Source organism: Coturnix japonica, chromosome 5 (assembly GCF_001577835.2).
Source record: "Coturnix japonica isolate 7356 chromosome 5, Coturnix japonica 2.1, whole genome shotgun sequence".
NCBI classification, from domain to species: Eukaryota; Metazoa; Chordata; class Aves; order Galliformes; family Phasianidae; genus Coturnix; species Coturnix japonica.
Genome location: NC_029520.1, coordinates 45,470,853 through 45,487,034, shown reverse-complemented (window position 1 = coordinate 45,487,034; position 16,182 = coordinate 45,470,853). Strand labels below are relative to the sequence as shown.

The 16,182-nt window shown below is 44.0% G+C and overlaps 1 protein-coding gene across 8 annotated transcripts in view; it reads left to right on the top strand.

Moving 5' to 3' along the window:
* The first annotated feature begins 433 nt into the window (after nucleotides 1-433).
* The window catches only part of CDC42BPB (CDC42 binding protein kinase beta), an 80,522-nt gene continuing 64,773 nt past the window's right edge, over nucleotides 434-16,182 (top strand). For 5 of the 8 annotated variants that reach the window (XM_015865558.2, XM_015865557.2, XM_015865561.2 and 2 more), the window contains exon 1: nucleotides 435-823. In XM_015865558.2, the coding sequence (XP_015721044.1) occupies nucleotides 646-823 (178 nt within the window). In that variant the 5' untranslated portion in view covers nucleotides 435-645. Of the gene's footprint in view, nucleotides 824-16,182 lie in introns of all 8 variants that reach the window. The other 3 variants (XM_015865555.2, XM_015865562.2, XM_015865559.1) reach the window with 3 other exon arrangements.

Below are 16,182 nucleotides of genomic sequence, written 5' to 3'. Positions count from 1 at the left end.
GGGCAACCTGATCTAGTAAAGGTGTATGTTTGGTGGCCCTGCCAGGCAGGGGGGTTGGAACTACATGATCCTTGAGGTCCCTTCCAACCCGGGTCATTCTGTGATTCTGTGTGGTTAGCGAGCATGGTGGGAACATGCTGATAGCTGGCTCAGATTATCTCAGCGGTCGATGATCTTAGCGGTCTTTTCCAGTGTTCATGAATCCACAATAGCGGCGAGAATCCGGGAGGCGAAAGTGCGGCCGCGAACGCACAACCCCCTCTCAGCCCCGCGACGAATCTGCTGAGACGGACTCAAATCGTGGACGGTCGCACCCCCTCCACCCGCTCCCCCCGGTACGGCGCGCCGCTGGGCCCAATCTTCCTGCCGTGCCCACGTCGGAGCGCGGCGCGTTGGGCGTGTCGGGCCCGGCGCGGGGGAGGAGCGGAGCCCGGAGCGGAGCCCAGCGGGTGCGGCCCTTCCCGCCGCCGGGGCGAGGCCGGAGCGGGAGGCCGGGAGCGGCCCATGGACCGGCCGCGCCTGAGGCGGAGCCCGTGGAAGGAGCCGCTCGGCCCCGGAGCGGCCGTGAGGGGCGGGAGGCGGCTGAGCGGCTGAGCGGCACCGGGGCCTCGCGCGCCGTGTCCGCCGGTTGGGCCGCCCGGCACCATGTCGGCCAAGGTGCGGCTGAAGCGGCTGGAGCAGCTGGTGCTGGACGGGCCGCAGCGCAACGACAGCGTGCTGAGCGTGGAGACACTGCTGGACCTGCTGGTCGGCGTCTATGCCGAGTGCAGCCGCGACTCGCCGCTCCGCCGAGACCGATACGTGTCCGACTTTCTCGAGTGGGGTGAGCCGGGACGAAGGGACGAGGGGCGGGGGGAGCCGTCGGTCCCGCAGCGCGGCTGGAGCGGGGAACAGCAGCCGGCTGTGGGTGCGGAGCTGCCTCCGGAGTCCCCGAGTCCCGCTGCGAGACGCTCGGCTGCGGAGCGTCCTGGGGCCGGGCTGAGCCCCAGCGTTAGGGCGATGTCCCGCTGCTCCGAGCCCCGCCGGGCTGCGGGACGGCTCCGAGCCCAGCTGTGTGCAGGACCCGGCCCCGCTGCGGCGGGAGAGCGGTTATGTCGCATGTCCTTCCCGAAGGCCGGAGCGCTGCCAGGCGGCCTTTGTGGCAGCTTTGTTCGGTGGTTTTGTGGCACTGAGCGGGGTGATGTTGAGAGCCATCCGCTAGCGGACAAAAGGAAGCGTGGAGACGTGTTACCACACTTTTATCCTAAGTTTTCTGTCCCTCGGTGCTTTGTTAAGGTTGTTGACTACAGGCGAGCAAATAGCAGAGATCCTTCCCTGGTGAATGCTTAAGTGAATTTATGTTAAAACAGCCATGGTGGCTGACTGGTTTATTCAGCTGAGTAAGTTATGAATAATAAAGCGCAGTGAAGGTGACTTAACTTCTTCGTGGCAGAGGAACTTGGGGGTGAGGGAGGAAAGAAGGCTGCTCACCAGAACCCTGTCCTGTTATCAGCTGGGCCATGCGTGTACAGTTAATGAGGCTTTTAAAGATCTCTCTTTAAAAAAGAACCAAACCCACAAAACAAAGGATTTCCTAAGAGAGGGGGAGGGGCGATTTACTTCAGTGGATGCAAATATGCCCTTGGAGCTTCCACAGAAGCACTGAGATGTGGGGGCAGCTGGTTCTCCTTAATTTCTGTGGGGACCACCACTCTTTGTCATACGCTGACCAACTAAGAGGATTCACTTCCTGGACTCTTCTATTGACGTCAGTAATGCGATTGCCAACTGAATAATTAACCACTTTATCGCATCTGCCCTGCGAGCTGCAGCCAGGGGAGCATTGATTATTTGTTTTGTGGTGGGAGCTTTGTGTGACTTCTGCAGAGTGCAGTGTGTGTTGTCATACTCTTGTTTCTAAGCTGACAGCTTCAGTGACTGAGCACATATGAACTGGTTGGTGTGATATAGCGGACCACCTTGGTATTGAAATAATTCCCTTGATTTTGATCCTTTGGGACAGGCCAAAGAGAGATATGCTTCTTCTGTAGTGCTGTTGGTGGTTGTGCCTTGCTGATGGATGCCCGTGTTGTCATTTTCTGTGTGATGGAGAGACCAATTATCCAACTGTTTGTAAAACTGCTTTTTTAAGCTCTATTTGCAGCTTCCACTGAGTGTGAAAAGGTGACTGACTTGATGAAAAGTGTAGGTCCCAATAAAAACAGTGCGTAGCTCTTACTGCAGCCTGGGGTTACCCTAGTATAACAAAGTGCCTATTCAATAAATAATTGAAATGTATGTGAGCTACCATCTGGTGCTGCAGAGCAGGGATAGAAGTTTATAATCCAGGCTCTTCCTGGTAAAGGGATGGGCCTAAGTCTGGACTGCTGTATATTTGTGTTCCATCAGCCGGGAATACCCTTAAAAGCAATTAAAGCTGATACTGTGGGTTCCTCCCTTTCCTTCAAGCTGTTAAAAGCAAGTAAACGCCAACAAGACACCTTTTATCTGTGTCCTAATGCCCTTGCAGCGCATTATCACTGACAAGGAACTTGTTTCTGCCTCCAGCTAATAAGGAAAATATCATGCCAAACACACTAATCTTCCTCATGTCATGATGTGCAGTCTTAATTACAGTTTGTTTCTCTGTTAGAAGGTATTCTGGATTGATGCACACGAGGTCTGTGTGCTGTTATGTGTCTGTGGCAACATGAGAGCGTAGCTAAATATTTGGGATGTACTTTGAAGATCAGCACGTTTCGTTATCAGCTGGAGACAGAAGGAATTTCCTTTTGACAAAATGGAGACTTATCACCGACAATGGAAATAAACTGCATGAGTCTGAAGGTTAAATTAAACTGAGCTGTAGAACAAGCCCAGTGTTTGTATTGTGAGACTTGTGCCAGATTCTCTCAGCCTGTTTCATCCAAGAAACTTTGCACATCACCTGCAAAGGTTAGTGAGCTCTGGATGATCGATCTCTTTGCTTCTGCCCTATAAACCTGGCTGCTCCAGGCTTATTTCTTCAAAACCTTCTTCCTATTTGATAGCCATAGAAGAGCGTAGGGTGTGGCCATATGCCCAGGGGCAGCCTGTGGCTTCCATCTCTTCAGAAGCATCATCAGAATCTGCCATTTTAACCTTGATGGTTGTAGCTTTCCCAGGGTGAACGGGATTTTGGCTATCCTATATATTTTTTTCCATATACTGGAATTATATTATTATTATTTTTCTTATGCTAGGTGGCTTTAGAGAAGGACTAGCTGAGCTTTCAGGTGACGATTCCAGAAGTGATTTTCTTCCAGTTACTTTTATTTATAAGAACTCTTGAATAAGTTCTCACTCAGTTGGTTGTCACTGTATTGTTTACACCACGGGTACTGAAGTAATGCTCAGTATTCCTAGTGGAAATTAAATCCAAGTCTGTTAACACAACAGACACATGTCTTACATGTTCAGCAACAATTTGCCAAATCTGTGCTTAGTGTCATTTAAGCCATTACTGCATATACTGCTCCTAGCGAGAGAAAAAATGAACTCCAACAGCCAGCCCTGTTTATTCCAGTTACATTTTCTCTTTCCTCTCTGAAGATTGTCAGTGAAGCTGGTCGGCTGTAACCCACCCTTGTGCCTCTGAGGCCAAATTCCTTGCCCATCCCTAGCAGATCTTGTAGCACAGTAGGGCTGCCAGGAAAGCTATCTGGCTTGCATCCCAAGAGATGCTGGTGCTGGGCAGTCCTGCTGTCCTGGAAGGCCCACAAATCAGCCTTGGCTGAAAATGCCCAAGCCCACCGAGACTACTCAAAGATGTAGCAAGCAAGGAGGACAGCACATGGCCTTTGGAGTTACTGAGAGGATTATGCTGGTCACCAGTGCTTAGTAATGTCTGCGCACTGCAGAGGGACCTTCCGAGAGACTTAGCCTGCAAAAAGCATGTCTGACCTTGTTCTGCATGACAAGGAGACATCGTGGCTCGGTTCTGCCTGCATCACCTGCCCTACCCTTTGGCTTTTAGGCACAGTTCCTCTGTACGGAGCATGTTGTTCCCTCATGCTGAGGAATATGAAGCTTTCCTAATCCCATGCTGGATGTACTGGAGCACTAGGATGGCTGCTCACAGGGCTACTTCACCTCAGCCACGGTCATCTGACATCACCTTATTATTCAGGACTTCTGTCAGTAGGCTGTGGCCAGTGCTTGCTACCCCTCGCTCCAGCCAGCAGAGGCTGGCACAACCAGCTGCTCCATTCTCCAGCAGCTCCTGGCAGTAGTTGAGCCAGTCGGCAAGAATATTTGGAGCAGAGTCTAACAGCAGTGGGCCTTGGTGGTGGTCAGAGTGCTCTTAGTGCAGCACAGGCTGTCTTGCTCCAGCCTTTGTTTCCTCTGACCCTGTTTTGAACTGCTGGCACTCTGTGTAGGGCAGGATGGTGGTCATCCCCATGGGATTTGTTTGGCGTTGTCTCCCACCTGGACAACACACTGGCTTGATTTCTTTGTGAGAATCCCTTAAAGCCAGTATCTGAATAGATTAGGCTGATCTTCCTCATTCTCAGTTTGTGGAGGGTCTGCTCACCAGTTATGCTGGTGTTCTGCTTTTGTTTTTTCCTTATTGCTATTGTTGTTTTGTTTGTTTGTTTTCCTTGGGAAGAACTGACTCGAAGGCGGGCTGAAGCTGTGGGGAAAAGAAAGAAGTCTGCAGCTGATTAGCACAAGTAGGCCAGCTGGGCACCTGCTGTCAGCCTGCCTGGCTGGCGTAATAGGCAGGCAGTGCATGCTGTTGTAGTAACAGCCATTTATTCTCACTCTGGGTTGAGCAGCGGAAAAAAATACGTGTGCAGAACACTCAGCAACATCTGTAGCCCAGTCTCAAGCAGCCGCTTTTGGGTGGATGTCTGTTACATGGGTGGCTGTGCCATAGGTGGAAAAATCACGTGCAGAATGCTCAGCAGAAGCGTTGCTGTTCTGCTGGTGCAGTGATTCACAGCTTTGGGTCACTGTGAGGACTGGTACTTCAAGTTTTGCATCTTGCTTTTGGTGGGGGCTAAAAGAAGAGTCTGTGAGTTAGTTTTGCAAGTCTGCTCCTAGACCTACTTTCTTCTCCTTCCAGCTGCTTATAGAGGCATGTTAACCTTTCAAATAAAAAGCTCTAATGAGTGAAGAGAGAAACATGCAGTGGCCTTCCTTTCATAAGAGTTTAGAGTCTGTTCTCTCAGCTTGGAATGGCTGTATTCACATGTGTGGATGTGGACCTGAGAAAAGGTCACATTTGTGCAGCCTACATGTAGGGCATCTACAGAGCTTACTGCAGGATAGCCCTAATCCTCTGTCTGCTGCAGACACCAGTGTGCTAGAAAATGAGCGTGTGTAGTACTGGTGCATGAGACAAACTATTTTGAAGTGTTTTTGAGGTGACCTTAGAGTTGTCAGGCTTGGAGCACTGTTTATGAGAGTCTTCCTCATGGCCTTTTTGGGTTACATCAGGAAAAAGTGTCAATTAATAGTGGCATGTTTCTTGATTTGAGATTTGTTAGCTTAAGTTCTCTTCCTTCACCACTTCCCTTTTTCCTTCCCTTCCCATCTGCAGAAAAAGCCAGGAAGTACCTCCAGCCTCTGCTGGCCTGTTTGACATCCTCCTCTGCAGGCATAAGTTGGTCAGGGAGCGATAAGCCTGTTGGGAAGACAGTTTGCTTCAGTAGTGAAAGCAGCTGATGAATGAGAAGTCTGAGCTCCTGTCTCTGCCCAAAGTCCAACTGATTGCTGAAAACTGTTGTGGTGCCTTGTACTTGAGGCAGGAGTAGCACAAGGCAGTGGGTGAGGCTCCTGGGGCAAGGAGCTCCAGCTTTGCAGAGGTTCTGGAAGGGCTGCTTGGTGGTCATGGTTTCTTTGTACACAGTGCAGCTGGAAGCCTTTCCTGCTCCCTGGGGGCTTTCCTGTGGTCAGGGTCAGGGCCCTGTAGCCTGGGTCGCCTTTGTGAGGAAGCCTCTGGAGGTCATCTGGCAGACAAGTACTAGCAGGGCCACTGAACTCTGGCTTTAAGCATTCTCTGCTGTTAATGGCTATTTTACAAAATAGATGTTGGGATTAAGTCATGATGGAGTAGCAAAAAACTGCCACATTAGTTTTAAGAGCACTGTAGTCAAGGCCAGTGATCTGAAGGCATGAGGTTCAAAGCTCACTTATGGAGTGGATAATGGACTCTTTACAGCACATCTGTTCTAATCTCTTATTTTTAGAGCGGGGCAATATCTTTTAATGACTTTCTATAATATACTGTGCAATGCTGGCATTGAATCCTGGAGTCATGTTCTGGCAGCGTGAAGGTACTGTGGCTTGGAGGATGAGATGCTCATCAGCATGTGCTGTTAAAATGGCAGCTGTCCTGGACAGAGCTTGTCCCTTGTGCCATCCAAAGAAGTGGGCATTACTTCTGTCCTGTGGATAGATAGTTTCCAAAAGCTTGCTAATAAGTTGCTGTTAAATGCCATGACCTATTTTATATTTTAATGTGGTTTATATATGAAAGGTCAGCAAGGGATAGAGAAGTGTCCCTTCTCACAAAACGCTTGTATCACATAGGAAACATGCACCCAGTGCTGTCTGGCACGGGGTACTTGATAACATAGGATGCGGAAATAGGGTTTCATAAGCATCCATAAATATAACATTTTTTCAGACAAGTTTCATGTAGAAATACAGAAGTCATTTTAATTCCTTTTTTTGTGGGTAATGTTAGGCTACAACATTTTGCCAAGGAGGACTTTATTTATGCCACTAAAACTTCCATGGTTGGCACCACTTATGCGTTCTCAGTGGAAAGAAACCTCATGGATGTTGGTTTATTCAGCAGATTCATGCAGTGAACTTTTTTTGTCAAGTGAAGTTGAAGTAACCTTTTCTTTTGCAAATAATTCACACGAGGGGGTGAGTCAGTATCTTTTACACCTACGAGAAGCAAACAGTTTTAACTGCGTGAGTCAGGCTGAAGAGACTTCTTTCGTTTGCTTTTTTTAGCAAGTTGATTTTGCTTTATAGTTATATACTAATGCATCGGTTTTCAGAAATCTTGATCTTTAGCTGAGATTAGTTGGGAATGTTAAACTACAGCAGATTCTTCAGACTTAGGAAACTTACATTTTGTTCCTTCCTTATAATTTGAGACAGTTCGTGCAAGCTGTTTCTGTATGGCTGTTACAAAAAAGGAGAATTATGATATCTTAAACAGTTGCAAAGGTATCAGAGCCTTTATTGGAATGTAGTGCTTAGGATTCAGGTTAGCTGCATAGACTCATCTCCTTATTTACCCCTGAACAGATGATTGGGATGATGGCCCACAAACAAAATTGTTGGGAAAAGTGAAAGAGCTTATTGAACATTTTTACTAGATTTTTGCTTTGATAATGCTTCAAACAGAAGTAAGCTTCATTTTCTAAGGCTCTTGCATGGTACACACGAGAGCAAAGTCACCAAAGAACTTGTATCACACTTGCTAATATGTCTGACTGAAGCTCTAGTATTTAAAAAGAAAGGGGGGGTGGGGGAGGGACTTGGTTTTAAAAAAGCTTTCTGGGGTCTAAACGTTTTCAGGTGCATTCAATCTATGGTTTGATGTGATCTGATCCTTTTAGCTGTCTCCTAATACTAAAATATTCCACTGTTTTTTTATATCAGCGTATGCAGATTGCTGGAATGCGGGCTTCCACTTACGAGGACCTTTGTTTCTATAATGAATGTAGCTTTTTTCAATAGGAAACTACACGCTGTTTTCTTAAGCCCTGATTTTGCACAGACCTCAGTAATCATGTCTATAGAGATACTTAGCGTGCATTCAGATTAAGCGTGTGCATCCATCATTACCAGCTGAGGCTGTGGGCATCCTGAAGTGCCCGAGTTAGTAATTTCTGTCATTTGTGTCATCAGGGTCTTAACACTGAAGCCTGTTATTACTTAACCATGGCCTGAAGCTTCAAATGCGTCTGGTACCTGTGGGTGCCCAGTTTGAGACTTCTATGAAAGAGTTTGAGCTTTGGAAAACAGTGGGGATGGCTTCACTGAGCATCAAACTTTAGACACGGATGGAGTTCATTAGTCAGGTGAGCATTAGTGCAGGCTGAGATGATGCTCTTACCTTGCCTAAGTGCAGGGCCATTAAGGACTTGATATGTTCAGCTGCCTTTCCCAAAAAAGCCAACAAGAGAGAAGATGAGAAGCAGCATCAACTCCAGGTATATCCCAAGTTGTTTTCATGTTTAGAATTTGTTTTCTGGCCAAAAATAAATAAATAAATAAATAAAATGGGCAATTGCTGTGTGAAATCCTACTTGAAGTTCATTTATATCTATTTAGTGAAATGTTAATTTTCAGGATTTTAAAGAAGTGCATGAAGCATTCTGTCTGAATGTTTAATTCAGCTTAATCATAGGGTTTTTTGTTCCAGTTTTCATTAAAAAAACACATCAGTGAGAGACAAATGAAGATGAAAGCAATGAAAAACAATCCTGAAATCAATCTTAAAGGAGCGCTGCAACTATTCTGCCAATATTGTGTTTTTCTTCAGGACTGTGTGGTTCATGGGATGTGGATCCTTTCTTATAGAGGATGGAACTGTAGTTATCCATCGTCCCTACTCTTGTGGAATTCCTCTGTCCTTGGTTTCCCCCTTTTTCTGGAGATCCTTGTGCACCCTGGGGGCAGGCAGTGCTCTGCTATTTCTGCTGCTATTACAGCATGCATCCTCCTATCTTAATTTTCCACGTCCTTTCTCAGAGGCTGGTTTCTTCGTGCAGCTTTTCTGTCTGCTACCAGTTCTGTTGCTGCCCTTGACGTGGCTGATCAATGCTGAGAGCTGGAATGTTCTGACTACCTTTTATTTTGCTGTAATTAAGGCGGAGTAGGAACAGCAGGAGGGTGACTTTAGACATGAAGATCCTATTATCGTTTTGAAATATGTTCTCTCCAGGGTTTGCTTTCAAGGGGCACGTTTGGTTTTTAAGTTTAGCTCTTCTTGTGATAGGATCAATTATTCACCACCATCCCCAATTTTTGTGTATGATTTTTCTGTTCTCCTTGTCTCTTATCAGTGCTAGAAGATGAATGCAGTTTGTGTGCTCTGCAGACTTTGTTCTACTGGCTTCTGCCTGTTCTGGGACTCGATCCAAAGAAGTAGCATGTGTCTTTTTTTTTTTCTGTGGTTGCATATACTTCATTAAGATGTATATACTGAAAATTCTAAAAAAGCAATAAGGTTTCTGTTATCTATTATGTGATCATTTGGACACTGTCCATGAGTGAAATGGGAACGTCACTTCTCTTTGAATTTTCTCTCTTTTAAACTTATGTGTTCTTTTAAGGCCAGGGTGGGATCTCACAGTGTGCTATCAGTGGGTTCTTTTTTAAATGCTTTTGTTGCCCTGTAGCCCTGTCCAGTTACTCAATCAAAAAAGGAAACGGCATTTTTATGATGCTGGGACCTCACCCTGGTTGCCTTATTACAGAGGGCAGGGAGAAGAACATTTTTACACGCACGAATGACTACAAGTGAACTAAAGGTCCTAATAAAATAACTGCTAAGAAACCCCCGGATGCCTGGTTGTAAATGCAGGGTGAAAGCTGGAGTCTGCGGTAGATAGTCTTTATGCCTTTTATGGATGAAACGGTATTTTTACTGAATTCCAGAACACATCATCTTTCAGAACAGACTTCCTGACAATTTGCAGATAAGGTACTTCTTGTGTCACAGGGAAATAGTACAAAAAGTTTTCTTCAGGCCAGATCTAGCTAGGAAAGTGCCTCAATTGTATGCCATCATATGGCTGTACTGAGGAATTCAGTTTAACTGTTTAAACTTCTACTTCTGTAAGTGTAGATTTCCATTGCCAGTTCAGCTTGGGGTTTCCTGGACACTTAATTTAAGTTTGGACTAATGACAACATCAGACTGTTTTGAAGCTGTAGTTTGTGCTGTGTGATAAGTAATACAAGACAGTATGCCATGGGGATACCTAACTGGAGACTGTTTCGGGCCCGCATATTGTCTTTGTGTTGCCCTTAGAAGCATTGGCTGGTTATTGAGACAGCTGAACTGTGGTTATTTCTCTGTGCATGGTCTTGAGGTCCAGCAGGATTTACTGGGTTGGGTGTAGTGCTGTACCTACAAGGCTAGAACCTGTCAGCTGTGCATCCATGACTGGGAGCATGCAACCCTTATCCATTCTAAAGTTGACTTTTTTGGTTATAAATTATAAAGGTGAAAAATGTAATGGCAGGGGGAGAGGTGGGGGGTTAATTTGAAGTATTTTTAGTGCTGGGGAATGTGTCCTTAAGAAGAACCTTGCAGTAGTTCTCCTAAACATTAGCAGTGTGTGTATTCTTAAGTAACTGAACCCAGAAGTAGAAGTGCCCCAGTAGAATTAGAATTACAGGTACTGTAGTTATAAACTTCCTGCTCTTGGAAGTACTATTAAAAATTGCAAAGGTTTTATTTAATGTTTCAGGCACTGTGGAGGGTGAGGATATCTGATGTCACATTTGATACTTTACCTTTTGCATACCAGTGTTGTTTTTTCTTCACATTGTGAACCTTACAAAGTTCAACACAAGCACAGCATCTCACGCCATAGACTTATAAATGCTGGGCAATGACCGGCTGGAGAGCCGTGCAGAAAAGGATCTGGGGATCCTGGTAAACAGCAAGTGGAAAAGGAGTCGGTGCATCTTTCTGGAAATGGGGCTGTCTGCACATTGGGTTCCACAGCTCCATCCCAAAAGGTCTTTAAACCTCAGCTGGACCAAGCACAGGGCAGCCTGGTTAAACTTGACTTTGCCTCAGATTTAGGCAGGATGATGGACTCTGTGATCTCTAGTGGTCACTTCCAGTCAAAAACTTGTTCTCATTCTTATTCTCTATTATTGATTGATGTTTTCCCCTGTGTTAGTGAATTCATTTATTTAATGTTGTGGCTGTTTTAACATGAGAGAGTCGTTCCTCAGGCTTTTCAGAATGAGAACAGAAATAAATGCCATAAATCATTCTTTGGTGTTGTTGCTGGTATAGAACATAGTTGAAATAACTTTTGTGAATGCACTATTCATTGTGTTGTTGTTGTAGTCATCTCAAGTGTTTACCCCCATTGGCTGATATTTTACCATGTAGACTGAATGTAAGTATGGACAAAATTTTAGCTACATTTTGGATTTGTAAAGGATGAGAAACTAAACTGAGTTTTTTTCCTTTGTTCTATCGTGCTTCTAGTAAAAGTGAATTTCCTCATTCCTGCAATAGTTACTAGAACGGGCTTTAAGAACTTTTGAACTTATGCTTTATGTCTATTGCTTTTTCCCAAGTACCATTTCCTTATGTCTAGTTGTTAGTCTTGACAGCGGTTGAAGTATTTCTAAAGCTTTGTTGCATGTGGCTGTGGGAAGCCTGCAAGCCCTGTATGACTGTGAGGCTGAATCACCCCTTAGGAAAAATAAAGGTGTTGCTGATGTGCTGTATTACAAAGGGATCCCTATCTAGTAGAATCCTGAGTATTCTTATGTCTGACATGACAGGAAGTCTGACCAAGCAGTTGCTAACAACAGGGTGAAATAAATCTATCTCATAGCTGTAAAGATCTAATGGGAGATTATCCCTGGTTTTTGTTTTCCTCTGTAAGATAAAAACTCGTAAAACTTGCATGAAGTTGAACTTGAAATATGGCTTTTCATACTGGTATTGTCGGTGTTAGAGTGTTAGCAAACCAGAACCCAGCTGTGCTTGTGTTTCATTGTATAAAAGTGGTTCACACCATATTCTGGTTTCAATACATTGTTTCCCTGTTGGGATGTACCTGCACACTTACAGATGCCATCACTTCTCGCCGGTTCTTTCCCCATGGTAGTAACTTCTTTTTTTGTGTGTGCAAAGTCTTGCTGCATAAAACTGCTGAGAAACGTCATCCCACTTCTTACATGCCCTTGATTTCCTCTTCATTGCTCAGAAGTTTTATTTCTTATTTACTAACTGCATTTAGAGAAGTCCCTTTGCAGTGGTGTCTTTCAAGCAGCAACAAACGGTTTTGCACACATCGCTGCCATCATCTTTTGCATCACTGATTGTAATGTATCACCACGCCCATTGGTAATAATAGCTGTTACTTCAAGTATATGCTTGATAACTACAGAATAAATAACACAAAGACTTCACTGGAAAATGTGCTCCAGTGATTTACCTTCAGAGCTCTGTGGGGAGCTCTGAAATGGGTGACAGCTGGTGGAAGATAATGGATTATCTCTGCAAGAGAGAAGCATGGGCAAGACCTACTTCTTACTTCAATCTCCTTGCTCTCATCTCTCCCTCCCCCATCATATCCCATATAATGCTTAAGAACTTGTCCTCTGTGTTTTTGGAGGGACTTAGGTGGAGAATGCTGTCTCTTTTGTGTAAAATGATTCACTGGCAAGGAAGTAAATGTAGCTGTGTGTAACAATTCATGGAAGAGGAAATCAACGTTGTTGACTTGCAAGTGTCTTTTAACACTTGTCTAGAAATGAGTTGCTGAGGCGTCATAGTATTTCAATCTAAAAAAGCATCAATTATAAAGAACTAGGAAAAGCATTGCGTAGTCCGAAGTATGGATCATTACAATATAAGCACTGGTCAGGCCATCTGTTTTTATCCCTTCTGGAAGTACCAGGTAGGTTGTAGGAGAATCTTAAATGAAGATTGTGTATGCATATTTTTGGTAATATTTACATCCTCACTGCATTCCCAGTGACAGCCCTAAGATGGAATGACGTGTTACTAAATAAGCAGACCTGCTCTCCCTTTTCCTATAGGTTTAAAAACAGTGAGATATAACTGTCATAAATTCTAAGTATCTTAGGGGTAGAAACTAAAATTGTAAAGATTACATCTCTTCCCAACATTTTCCATTAGAAAATTCCAGATATGTTTACAGAGCAAAAAGTTTACATAGCATCAGCTCCATGGTACTCGCATCAACAATTAAATGCTGAACTACAGGATCGGGAACAAAAGTTTGACAAGCAGATTGTGGTTTGGGACAGAATGGTTTTTTAAAGCGAGTCAATACAAATGGAAAGAATTACTTAAGAGCTAAAACAATCACTGAATGGGCAAAGGAGCCAAGGTTTGTTTAGATGACATTGGAGATAAGTTAGCGAAGCAAAATACTGAATTCTGTGTAGAAAAAGAGGGGAAGGGAGTAGGATATGGCTGTAATGTGTAAAGAAATATAGAGCCAACCATTTGTCTCTTCTTTGTGTATTTGACTTCAGTGTCTGTACTAGTTTTCAGTTACTTTACTTCACATATTTTGAAGGTTGGCTGAAATTCCTTCTCATTCTTCCACTTATGCTCTCATCTTCTGCTTGTGGTCTCCTCACAGGCTGTGCGCTTTGTCAGAAGATTTTGGTAGGGAAGTCAGTACATCTCACTGTTTCCTTAGGAAGTAGAAGGTTCTGTAAGCACAACCACACTGGTCGGGTTCTGCTATTGCACTGGAGCATTCAAGACTTAATTTTGATACCAGCTTTGTGGCCTTGAAGCCTTGCTGGCTCCTCCAAGCTTATGCAAGGAGAGAGAACCTGGAACCCAACTGCTGCTGCTCACAGTGGGGTGTGTGGTAATTGATGGTCTGGTTTGGAATGGTAGAGCATGGAGCTTCCGAGCCTCCAAGGAGTCTGGAGAGACCTAGAAGGATGTCTGTTAACCTGTGCTGTGGGGACTGACAAACTGTTCAGAGATCGTTCAAAACTGTGAAACAGAATTAAGGGATTTCTTTAAGATAATGTGGCAAAGATCTTAAGAAAAGATGGAGGCAAAATGCTAAACTAATACAAAAGTGAAAGTGTGGGTTTTGACATGAACAACATTGGGATAAAGGGAAAGAGCTTGTTTAATATGTTGTATGTGAACTACAAAAAAAGAAAGTTGGGTGAGAGTGGGTGACAGAAATGTAGAGTGAGGGGTAGAAGAGAGAGAAGAACACATCCCAGCTGTATAGAGACAGCTAAATTCAGAATGCTTGGAGGCCTTGGAGTGTCTCTGGAAAAGATATGGTGGTGTTCTGCTTTTAGATTCAATTCTGTGCTCTTTGCATACTCATGCAGTGTTAAAGCCCTTCAGCTGTGCTCTAAATCAGTTAGGTTTGAAAAATTCATTCTTAACACTGTTCTAGAAGTTGACTTTTCTGTGTGTAACTCAAATGCGTGCTATTCTAGAACAGAATTCTGCAGGCTTTACTGTTCATAAATGACAGTTTTTGGCTTTTCTGAGCCATGAGCGCTTAAGAAAAATAAAGGTGAAATGAGAAACGTGGTTCTCTTCCTGAAGGAGTTATTTTGTAAATAATTCAGGGAGCTGAAGAAGAGAAATTATTTCTAATAATAGGTAAATCTCTCAAAGCCTTTTGCTATAATGTGAGACGAGTTTTAGCACGAGACTTTTGGAGTATTCTCTGCAGATTTAAAGGTAATTTCACTCTTCTCTGCCTCTGAGAAACTCGAGGTGCTTGTCTTTGGTTGCAGTAATTCCTCGGTGGGCATCTTTATCGCCTTTACCTGCAGCAGCAGGTTGACTTTTCGTTGACCTTACAATAAGATCTGGGGCTCGAAGGAAGTTCTGAAACTGGGTGAGTGATGTTGGAGAAAATGCCCTGTGCTGCCATGTAAAAGTGCAGTGAGCAGAAGGATGTGCCTCCTGGCTTCAAGGAGGTGTTGCTGTCTAAACTCTGCAAGCTGGAAAACAGTTCAGGGTGTTTATGTACAGTGTTGCAGTCTTGAGCCATCAAAAAGAAATAATAAACATTTCTCAACCAACAAAAGCCAGGTGCAGTATTACCTGGATCTGGTGCTCCATCTCCTCTGTCTTTTGTTTCCCCGATGATTCTCTTGATCTGGATGAGAAATGAAGTATGGAAAAAAGGTAACTGTGATCTGATTTGGCTCCTCGTTCTGTTTAGCATGCAGCAGCATTAAGGCGGGCCAGCACTGCACCAACAAGGCTGCGGCAAAGGCTGTTGTGTGCATGCTTCATCTCACCTTGGTCTGTGCTATTTAAGATGACTGCTGCTGGAAAAATAAGAAACAAAAAACTGAGCTCTTTTCCTTTTCTTGCTCGTGTGGTGTAACGGCCTCTCTGACCCTTCAGTGCTGATGATTCCATTTGCTAAACTACCTGGAAATGCTTGCTTTGGGTAGCTGGGTAGCTCAGCTTTCTGCTGCTTTAGTGAGCAGAATCAGATCGGTGAGGTGTGACCAGCAGGGTTTGTTAGAGCTGACACAAGAAGGCAGAGAGCAGGACTGTGAGGCTGTCCTTTGGTTGCAGGGATCCTAGATCACTCCAGTTTAATTGAACTACAGCTTAAATTTGTGCTAAATATGTAGGCTTGGAAAAATGGTGCCTCGGAAGGTGAATTGTTCTCCTGTCACTGAATGTATGTGGAGGTGCTTTGCCAAGAAGAGCTTATTAATAGGAGCATCAATCTTTTAATGGAGGTGGCATGTGGTAAATATAGAACCAATGAAAATTATACATTTTGCTGTTACATAATGCATATATGAAGTGTTCAGCTACTTCAGACTGTCTTCCATTTATCTGGAGGAAGTAAAAGAGAAGTTTATTTTCTGTAAGTAAGAATTGATGAAGTGATTATGGTCTTCGTAGTTTTACTTTTAAGACGAAATAAAGCATGTAACTGGGGAAGGTAGAACTTTGTGATAAAGTGCTACTTCCTTAATGCAAGTAAGGTTATAGCAGCACAGTGTGGTCATCAGTCTGGAATTGTTTCATTTCTTAGTAGGATGTGTGAGAGATTTGAATCTGATACAATTTGGAATCACTCTTAAGTTATTGAAACTTAGAGTTTGAAACAAAAGTGAGCTCAAATTCAAGATTTCCTTCATCTTTCATTTGAAACCATCTGGAAAATAAGTGCAAATATCAACTTTTTTTTCCCTCCTTTTCAGTCATAATTTTCAAACTGTTGTACAAAAATTGTTCTTAACTCGCTCTTTAGATCATTTGTCCTGCAGTAAAATCAGGGGATTTTTAAAATATTTACAGCTTTGTTATGAAATAAAGGAGGTTGAATCATGGATATTTTACTGTTTGGAACTAGTGATTCACATTGAAGCATGAAACAATTTTCCATTACTGATGTGCTTCAGTATGTAATCTCAATTTGCTATGGCTTAAATGGTC